Source organism: Neophocaena asiaeorientalis, unplaced genomic scaffold (genome assembly GCF_003031525.2).
Source record: "Neophocaena asiaeorientalis asiaeorientalis breed wild unplaced genomic scaffold, Neophocaena_asiaeorientalis_V1.1 scaffold461, whole genome shotgun sequence".
Lineage (NCBI taxonomy): Eukaryota > Metazoa > Chordata > Mammalia > Artiodactyla > Phocoenidae > Neophocaena > Neophocaena asiaeorientalis.
The window spans coordinates 84142-94300 of record NW_020173230.1 but is presented as its reverse complement, the minus strand read 5'-3'; the positions used below and the strand labels follow the sequence as shown (position 1 = coordinate 94300).

At 60.6% G+C, this 10159-nt stretch overlaps 1 protein-coding gene across 1 annotated transcript in view; it reads left to right on the top strand.

The window, feature by feature from the left end:
* LOC112399864 (uncharacterized) overlaps positions 1-10159 on the top strand; it is a 36154-nt gene that overhangs the window by 21656 nt on the left and 4339 nt on the right. Inside the window, exons 10-13 of the mRNA XM_024745265.1 lie at positions 3573-3944; positions 4548-4657; positions 5507-5633; positions 6176-6289. Coding sequence (XP_024601033.1) covers positions 3573-3944; positions 4548-4657; positions 5507-5633; positions 6176-6289 — 723 coding nt within the window. The remainder of the gene's footprint in view (positions 1-3572; positions 3945-4547; positions 4658-5506; positions 5634-6175; positions 6290-10159) is intronic.

Here is a 10159-nt window from a genome sequence, read left to right as displayed (position 1 = left end):
GGGCCGGTCCAGGCGGGCAGCGCGGAGTAGGTGGGCTGGGAGGACACACACCCGCGACCCCTGGGAGGTGCCCGCCGCCTTCTCGGCCGGAGGTGTGGGGGTTGGGCCGCGGCCGCCCCCGGGGACACACCCATCCAGGAGGGGTTGTCACGGCCCTGACCTGGCTTCTGAGGGAGGCGGAGGCCCCATAAGCCCCCTGGAGGGATGGAGATGGCTTGGCGCCCTCGCGAGCTTGCTTAGTGACCTTGGGGGCCTTGCCTGGGTCCTCCCTTTGCAAATGGAGGCCCCGGTGGGCTGCTGTGCTGAGTGTTCTACCGCCAGTAGGCGGGTTGGGAAGCTCATTTCTGGGGTTGGATGGGGTCTGGGCTGCCCCATGTGGTCGGAGAGGTGGGAGAGGGGCCGGCCTTTGGTGGAGGACCCAGTGGGCAGGGGGAAGGGGAGGTGTGCAGGATCAGGTCCCTAGCTGTGCCTCTGTGGGGAGACTCTGGTACTGGGTTTGGTTCAACAAGTGTTGGCAGGTTTGGGGAGCTGGCCAGCAAGGTGAGGGGCTGCCCTCGGGCAGCAGGGTTGGCCCCGTGGATACACCAGCACCAGGAGCAAACCCAGGAGAGCAGGGGAGCCCAAATCCGTGGACAAACAGTGAGGATCCTGGTAGTCAGAGAAGGAAGGTTTCTGGATGGAGATGAAAGCCTGGAAGGCCTTGAGTCACAGGTGTGGTCAGTGAGGCCACCAGACGGAAGGAAGGGGCCTAGATCTACCTGCACCCACACATTTCTTCATTTCTCTATGTAGGTTCCCTGGATATGGGACTTCAGTGGAGAGTTGCTAAAAGTTTTCTAAGTTTGCCTCTTTCTGTCTGTGTGGTCCTTCTCCCGGAGGCAGGCATCTCGTTAACTGCCCCTCCTCGCCCCCCTCGCGCCGTGCCCCATTCTGAATTCTGCAGCACGATGTCCTAGGGTGCAGCCCTGCCCCCGCCCCCATGGAAGTAATGGTCTGGGATGACCTGAAGGGTTATCATGAGTAGGTTGCTCACCTGACTTTCGGTGGCCTCCTGAGCCGGATGCCAGAAGTGAGTTTCTGGTAGGCTGGCAGGCTGGAAAGAAGAAAGGAGGGTCTGGGGGTATGCGCAGCACACGTCTGTCCTGGGGAGGCAGAGGGGGCATCTGCCACCCGTGTTACTGAGGCCCGTTTCTCAGAACCATTCTGTTCTGGATGCTGGGTCAGGGCTCATGGGGCGTCTGGCTGTGCTAGGCCCCATCGCATCTGCAGGGTGACTGACCACCTCCACGACTGGAGGGTCTTGCCCTCCTCTGGTCAGCAGCAGGTGCACCTCTTGGGAGAAGGGACCTCAGGTCGTAACCTCTTCAGAGGCAGAGATTCTCCAGTGGGTTCTAGTCTGAAGAACCCTCAACAGCAGTCATCCTGTTCTGGAACGTGACAGTGGGGCCAGAATAGTGAGTTTTGAAAATCTCATGTTCATCACGTTGACCGCAGGCTTTAGAGTCATTTTATTCTTTCTTTTTCTTCTTCTTTTTTTTCTTTAATATTTATTTATTTATTTGGCTGCACAGGGTCTTAGCTGTGGCACACGGGATGCGGCATGTGGGATCTAGTTCGCCGACCAGGGATTGAACCCAGGCCCCCTGCACTGGGAGCGTGGAGTCTTAACCACTGGACTGCCGGGGAAGTCCCTAGAGTCATTTCATCAATAAATATTTGAGTGTTCACTCTGTGTCTGGCACAAGGAGATTCAGAGATGAACAAAGGGAACTTCTGCCTTCTTGGAGTTGAGTGTGTATTTGGGGAGACAGGCAATAAGCAGACAGTTCTGTAAGTATATTAAAATGTGGGTGCTGGGCTTGCCTGGTGGCGCAGTGGTTGAGAGTCCGCCTGCCGATGCAGGGGACACGGGTTCGTACCCTGGTCCGGGAAGATCCCACGTGCCGCGGAGCGGCTGGGCCCGTGAGCCGTGGCCACTGAGCCTGCGCGTCCGGAGCCTGTGCTCCGCAACGGGAGAGGCCACAACAGTGAGAGGCCGGCGTACCGAAAAAAAGAAAAAAAAATATGTGGGTGCTAAGAGGGCAGAGTCCAGGGAACTGTGTGTGTCTTAGGGGCCCAGGGGGCTACCTCCAAAGGATCAGTGAAGAAGAGGGGAGGAGAGTGCCAGGGAGTGGGAATGGCATGTGCAAAGGTCCTGAGGTGCAACAAGCACGGGTCCACTTTATTCCCAAGCCTCTGGTCCTCGGATGGGGGCCTGGCCTGCGGGAGTCTACTCTGCAAGGGGGCCAGGCAGGAGGGGCTCTGCTGGGCTTGGCATGGCATCTGGGCTCAGCCTGAATTTGCATCCCCATTGTCCTGTGTGGCCTGACATCTCAGGCTCCTCCGGGGTTCGTGCTCTCTTCCCGGGGTTCTGGGGTCGCTGTATTTGTAGTGGGGTTGGCTTACTTTGGAAGTGGCTCTAGTCAGGTCTGAGAGACTGATGGGGCCATGCTGGCTGATGGATCTGTTCTTAGGTTTGCACTCAAAAAGGAGCCACAGAGACTGGCTTGTCAAAACCCATGACTCTTGTCTTGTCCTGGAACTTCACTGGGGCTGGTGAGGAATGCGCAGCTGGGAGGGAGGAGTGGCCCCAGGGCCCGCGGTATCCCATCCCTCTTGGGTCCATAGCCCCGGGCTCCCGTGCTGTGAGGCGGTGTGGCTGCATCTCCCAAGTGCCTGGGCTGAGCCTTCTCCGACATCGATGCGAGAGGTGGATGCTGTGAGCCACTGGGGCTTTGATGATTCAACACTTAGGATTCTCTGATCCCCAAACGTGAAGAGGTGTCACAAGGCATTTTTTTTCACCTTTGCTGGTCTAGCGATGAACCAAATTCCTGATCAGCCGAGCCCTGGATGGAGCGAGGGGTGAGGGGGGCACAGGGGTAATTGCCTGCTCAGGGCCTCTTCTCTGCCGCCTCCCACAGGGAGGAGCCTGACCTGCTGGCTTGGTAGAGTGGGCTCTCCCGGCAGGGTGGTCTTACCTTCCCCCACCCGTCACACTGCGCTGGGGTTCCTGGCCCACCCATGCTCAGACCTCGGCTCCCACACTCCCTGCCGCCTAGTTTGTGCCCGAGTTCGTGCACGTTCAGAGGTGGGCGAGCATCTCCTCCGCCCCCAAATATCAGGTGCACTGTTCCTTATGGGCTGTGTGCACCCGTTTCAGCTAAATGCAGGCTGGGCCACCCTCGGGCGTGTTGCCTGGACTTGACGCTTCCATGTTCTTGAGGATGAAAACCCAGGATTAATCCCTGGCTTACTCCAAGAAAGCATGGCAAGCTCACACGAGGCCCGTCGTTGCCTGCAGGAAAGAGCTGAGGCCACGTAACGCGGGCTCCCGGTGAGGGGCTCTTTGGCAGCTCTTCTGTTAACAGAATCTAGGTTGTGCCACATGAGATCGTGGAAGGAGCTCCAGTCGTGCCTCAGCTCCGGTGCTGTTAACTGTATCGCGGGGCAAACCAACCCCACCTCCGTCAGAGGGCTGCGTGCCGGGCGGCTGGTCACCGTCGCCTGTCTGTGTTGCAGGCCGAGCTGAGGCTCCCTTCCAGAGACGATGGCGGCCCTTCACACGACTCCAGACTCCCCAGCTGCCCAGCGGGAGAGGGCGGAGGATGGGTCGGAATGTGATCCTGATCAGGAGGAAGAAGAGGAGGAAGAAAAGGGGGAAGAGGAGGGGGAGCTGGCGAAGGAGGAGGTGATGGTGGTGGAGGCTGAGGACGCCGAGGCCGTGGCGGAGGTGGCAGAGGAGCTGGAGGCGGACGGGGTGCAGGCAGGGCCGGGGCGGCAGGCGGAGGCGGAGGACGCCGACGCGGAGGCGGTGGTGGCAGAAGAGCGGAGTCCGGCATCGGGGACCCAGGAGCGCCTTAGCTGTGGTGGGGATGCTGAGTCCTCAGGTCTTCAGGAAAAGGGTAAGAAAAAGGAGCTAGTCTTCGGGGAGGAAGTTAGGGGGGGCTTGGGTGGGCAGGCTGGGAAGAGCTCTTTGACCTGACAGGGTGCAGCTGGAGTGGCAGGGCCCAGGGTTTTTTCTTTTTTAAAAAATTTTATTTATTTCATTGATTTATTTTTGGCTGCGTTGGGTCTTCGTTGCTGCGCGCGGGCTTTCTCTAGTTGTGGCGAGCAGGGGCTGCTCTTCGTTGCGGTGCGCGGGCCTCTCATTGCGGTGGCTTCTCTTGTTGTGGAGCACAGGCTCTAGGCGCATGGGCTTCAGTAGTTGGGGCACACAGGCTCAGTAGTTGTGGCTCGCGGGCTCTAGAGCGCAGGCTCAGTAGTTGTGGCACGCGGGCTTAGTTGCTCCACGGCATGTGGGCTTCCCGGACCAGGGCTCGAACCCATGTCCCCTGCATTGGCAGGCGGATTCTTAACCACTGCACCACCAGGGAAGCCCAGGGCCCAGGTTTTGAAAAGGGGGTGTGGCCAGGAGCTGCTGACCCTGGTAGCTGGATGGACAGACGTCGGCCAGGGCAGTGAGGCTTGATGCTAAAGGCTGGACCCCAAGAGGTCTCTCCCCGCAGCCCTGCAGGCGTCCCGGGCTCCAGCCATGTCGAGGGGTGAGGACCTGGAGCAGGACGAGGATGAGGATGAGGACGAGGACGAGGACAGTTCCCTGGCATCTGGGTCTCAGGTGAGCTGCCCCTTTATTTGGGGCTCAGTTGACCAGGCTGGGTTTCCCCAGGGAGGTTGGCACCCGCTGTCCTGGAGACCTGCCCTGTTGGCAGGGCAGTGGCACTGTGGTCCTCAGGCTGAGTGCAGGCTGTGGGCCAGGACGGGGCTGCAGGAAGCAGCTGGGAGTCTCCAGCCCTAAACCTGTGGGATGTGGTTCCACTCTCCTGGGGCCCGACCCTCCCCAGGCCATTGGAATGTCCTGACCATGTTGCCCACCACCAACTCTCCTGCAGCCTGCACAGTTGCGTCAGCCCTGGCTCTCCCCCGGGGTCAAGCTGTGCCCTTACCTGGAGTGCCTGTCACCTGTCCAGGCTCTGGTTTCCTATTGAGCCCAGTTAGACTGGGCGCCAGTGCCCACACTCAGTTGGTGCCACTTGTCCACCAAGGCATGGGCCCTCACACCACTGATGTGGCCACTGGCTCGAGGCAGACAGTGAAGTAGCAGGGGGCGAGGTGCCCGTGCAGCACGTACATGGGGTCTTGGGCTTCATTGTCTCTGCACTTCAGTGTGAGTCCAGGCTCTGCCCCATCTGAGCCGAGCGCTCTCCCTCTCTGAGCCTGAGCCCCTGGTCTCTGGATGGGAATGGGGTTCTTGCCTCCCGGGGCTGTGACAGGCCTGCAAGCCCCTCGTTCCGTCAGGTGTTTGTAGACTTGCAGCTGCTGGGCTGCTGGGCTGTGTCCCCGTGACCTACACATTGCAGGGTCAGCTCAGTGACCACTGAAGTGACCTCCTGTCCTCTCTTCGTGGGACGCCCCTGCCTCTCGCCGGGGCAGTGTAGGGCAGCGGCCAGGGTTCTTTGTTTTCCAGGGGCTGGTGACCTTTGAAGACGTGGCTGTGTACTTCTCTCTGGAGGAGTGGGAAAGGCTGGATGCAGACCAGCGGGAGCTCTACAAGGAAGTCATGCAGGAAAACTATGGGATTCTGGTGTCCTTGGGTGAGCAGAGCCTTTCGTCCCCAAGAGGCATCCTGGCGTGATGGCTGCCAGGGCTTAGCTGTCTGAGAGGGTGGTTTCTGGAGCCCCGGGGTCTTGGTGAAGGAGCTGCTGGAGCCAGCCCGCCTCCCAGGGAAGCCCTAGGGACCAGCCTGGCTTCTGGACCGGGGCATGTCTTGGGGGGTGCCCATTATGGCCCAGCAACACCATGACCCAGGTGGACATGTTCTGGGGAGCTGCAGTGCTGCTCTGGTCTCTGTGCTGTACACTCCCCAGAGGCCTCAAGGGGTGAGGAGTCAGGTGACGGAGGAGAAGGGCGGGCATCCTGCAGATGGCAGTGTGTGGAGGGGGCTGGACAGGGGAGCTGGGGGTCAGGGCAGGGCTCCAGAGAGAAGGGAGTGTGGGATCTCCCAGCAGAGGCGGGGAGGTGGGAAGGCTGGTCCTGGAAAGGCCAGAGAGAGGAGCCAGTGGTGGCAGTGCTGTGTGGGTGAGGGCGGGGCCTGCAGGCGGGGCCCTGCAGCTGCGGCCTGTTTTTTCCGGGGCAGGATACCCAATCCCCAAGCCGGATCTGATCTTCCGGCTGGAGCAAGGAGAGGAGCCTTGGGTCCCGGATAGCCCCCGTCCCGAGGAGGGAGACATCGTCACCGGTGTCTACACAGGTGAGCGTGACACGGGGTCTCGCGGGTTTCACCGACTTCGGCCTGTGCCTTCGCTCTCCACTGCGGCCCCGGGGAGCTGCCCTGGAGCTGCTGCTCTGCACTCTGGGGGGCCTCTGTGGGGACACAGTGGCACTGGGGGCTCACCTCTACCTTTGTGGGTTGCCCCCTCCTGGTTCTGGTCTGCAGAGGCCCAAAGGCTGGGGAGTCTTCAGAAAACCTAGAGGTTCCTGTTGCGAATCTTTAACAACGATGCCCTGTCCCTGCCTTGAGCCTCTGATTGTTTTTGTGTGTGTGAGGGTCAGTTGTCACGTTACCAGCTCAGAGGGGCCAGGTGAGGAACAGACCGTTGCCCTGAAGTGCTGGAGCTGGCCTTCCGGCTCCCAGGATTGAACGGCTTCCCTGCCCATTTGGCCGTCTCCTCTCCCTGGGAGGAGCCCTGGACCTTCCAGAGAGGAGATTTTGGAGAGAGACATACAGGAAGCGTTCAGGGTGTCGGATTTCTCTGAGACCTTGGACCTGGCTCTGGCCCTGTTCCTCCAACTTTCTGGGCCTCATTTTTATTCATCTGGAGAATAAAGAGTTGAACAAAACCCCCAGTTTCCCACCCGAGGCCGTCGGACCACGGGTTCTGTGGAGGTGCTCCGTGGAGGTTGGTGAGCTGTTCCCCGTGTGTCAGGTTCAGCGGAGGCCCTTGCATGGTGTGTGTGTTTGGCTTTGGTCTCGGGTGATGCCAGCCTAGCGCGGGGCTCTGATGTCTCATGCCACTCACGTGCTTGGGTAGACTGGGAGCAGCTTGTAGAGGTTTTAAAATAAAATACAGAAGAACATAGACAGCGCTGTGCCTACACGTGTACTCTTCAGAGTGTCTCCCTGTACACTTCATATCCCCGTAACAGCTCTGTGAAGCAGCGGGGGAGGGGTTGTTGGTCTCATTTCTCAGTCAAGGAAATTGACTTGAAGTAGTGATTAAGTCACTTGCCCACAGTGGGTTCAGGCCTCGGGCCTTACTGTGCACTGTGTTTCGGGGTGGCCTTCCTGCCCTAGGTCTCCACATTCTCTGGGACCCTCTTGGAATGTCTCCCGGCCTTCAGAATCAGGAGGGCTCTGGCTGGCAAAAAATGTTGCTGCTGCCTCCGGGCTGAGACTGGAATGTAGGTGATGTTTGTCGGAGGGTCTAATGGGAGGTGTGCCCTGTTTCTGGGCACAGATCTGAAAAGCCACCTGGAGAGGAAGGGGCTGTAAGGCCTCCACTGGCCAGTCTCTCCACACGTGGTCTGGATGTGCCCCTGTTCCCCGTGCTTCTTGGAGGGTCCTGGGGTGGATCCTTTCGCAGGCTCGAGCCTGGGTGGTCCCCACAATGTGCTCTGTGAACCTAGCTGGGGTTTGGCAGCTCGCAGAAGGGGCAGGCTCGCTGGGCCAGCGCCTCCGCCTTCCCCTGTGGGCCGAGGTGGGTGCAGGATGCAGGCACAGTCTTCCACGTGTCACCTGCCTCCCGGGAGGGGCTGTGGTAGCGAAGGCTGGGGTCAGCTCGGGCTCAGCGAATCCATCTGAGGTCCCCCCTCTTAACTGTCACTGTAGCCTGTCTGCCAAGCGCCTCCCTCCCCTGTTCCCCCTGCGCTCATTTCTGGGTAGCTGAGCCTGTTGAGAGTTGCGAATTGCTGGGTCTGAGCGTGGCAGCGTTTCTGTATTTCTAGATCATAGTCTTGCAAAACACACGCATATTCATCTCTTGTGCTTCCTAACAAGTTGGGCCACACATAAGGTTTGGACTCTGGCCAAACGCACCCACTCAGGTGCCCCGGTGCCTCTGAGTGCTGAATTAAAGCCTCCTTGCTCTGGCTCCCCTCGACCACCACCTCCCACTCCCTGGTCCTCACCCATCACTGCCACCTCTCTCCTCACCCGGCTGAGATAGTACGCTCCCCCATTCCTTACAGATGCCCGGTGTGGTCGCCTGGCAGATCCCTGCCCGTGGCCGAACCCCATTTCCTGCGGCCGAGCGTGTCCCCGTCCCCTTGGCCTGGTGGCTCTGGCCTTCTTTCCTCGTCGCATTAGCTTTTCTGCTCTGCAGGGTGGACCCCACGTGCCCCTGGTCCCTCTGCTGCCCCTGGCTGCTTCCCCGCCTGCCACTGCATGTCCTCTTCTCTCCTCTCTCCAGGTGACCCCAGCTGGGGCCAGGGCCTTAAGTGCTGCCCATCTGCCCATTCTCAGCCTCTCTCTCCAGCTCTGACCTTGTCTGTCCCACCGCCTGCTTGATGTCTCCCCTTGGGTGTCTGAGGGCACCTCAGAGTGAGCTAAACCTGAAGTGGCACCACGTCACCTACCCGGGCCCCTCCTGCAGCGTCCCTGGCACGTGGTGGGCCTGGCTGGGGCCCAGGTGGTCCTCGTCCCTCTGCCTTCCTCACCCCACCCCTGGCGCAGGCATGAGGCTGTCAGGCATGTGGCCACGGGCGTCCCTGAGCTGCTGGCTGCCCCGCACCCCCGGTCTTCCCCAGGCACTCGGCACAGTATCTGGGATCCTCTGCACCCTGCAACACCCATAGCTCTTCACGCTCAACTCCACCGACAGCCTTTCTCTTCAAGCTCTCACCTGCCTCGGGGCTTTGTACCTGCTGTTTTCTCTGCCTGGAGTGACCTTCGTGTGGCTGGCTCAGTGTGTAGGTCCCACTTGGGTTGTGTGTGTCCTCTGACCGCCTTGATGTCGGGAACCCCCCATGTCACTCCAGGACGTTCCCTGCACCCGCAGCCCTTGGCGAGGTCTGGGATGGCCGTGCCCAGGTGCCTGCCTCCTCGTTTGCTCCAGTGGACTCTGTGAGCGCGCGCTGTGTTCTGTTCGCACCTGTGCCGTCTCCACAGTGCTCGGCTGATGACCCCGCTCCCTGACTGCTGTTCCTGCCCCTCGTGTGAAAGAGAAAGATAGCAGAGCAGTACGATAGGCAGGATGGAACCGGCTTAAACATTACACCGGAAAGGAGAGAGAGAAAGTTTAAAAGCGGTCAGGTGAAGCACACCGAAACGAGAGAATCTGATGGCTGGTGAGCGCGATCAGCGGTTCTGGAGAGGCACTCAGGGGAGGACCCCCTCCTGGAAGATGTGTCAGCCTGAGGACCCTGCAGCGGGGAGGATAGATCCATCGCAGAAGCCCAGCCCTGCCGGGAGCCACCACCTCCCGGGCGACCGGACTCCTGCTCGGAGGGAAGGAGGGGCTACTGATGGCAGCCGGACGGGGAGGAAGGAGCCTGCCTGCAGCTTTGGCCACTCCCTTGTCCACGTCCTGCCTTTGTGCCTGGGGGCGGGGCTCTCCCGAGCCGACCCTGAGTCTCGGTCTGGCCGGAGGGTCAGGAGCAGGTGCTGACCTCACACACACGACTGCCTCCTGGGCCCTGTGCCGTGGCTGGGTCCCTCGGGGAGGGGTTAGTCAGAGCAGACCTGCAGCTGACTCACCGTGAGGCCAGGCCTGGGGACGGGTCTCGGAGACGGGACAGGACAGGGGCAGAGGGTGCTTGGGGTGGGAGTCATAGAAACCCTCGGCTTGGTTCTCGGGGCAGAGGTGTCAGGCCACCTCGCAGCAGCTCAGGGAGCAGGTGCGCCAGGCAGGTGGCTGCGGGGCCTCCTCCCCGAGGCCGTTTATTCGTGCCTGAATAAGGCACTTACCGGGGGCGCCTTGGGCGTCTGCTCACAAGGCCACTGGTCGGCCCCCGCGAGTGTCCTCAGGCTCCGAGCGCGGGCCCTGGCCTAGCTGATCCTCACCCAGTGTCAGAGTCCTTAGGAGCGGACGTCTCGGAGATGAAGGGCCAGCTTCCCCTCCCCAGGGTCCACTTGTCCACTCTCCCCCGTGGCTTCTGGAAGAGGCAGCTGTGTTTGACCTTG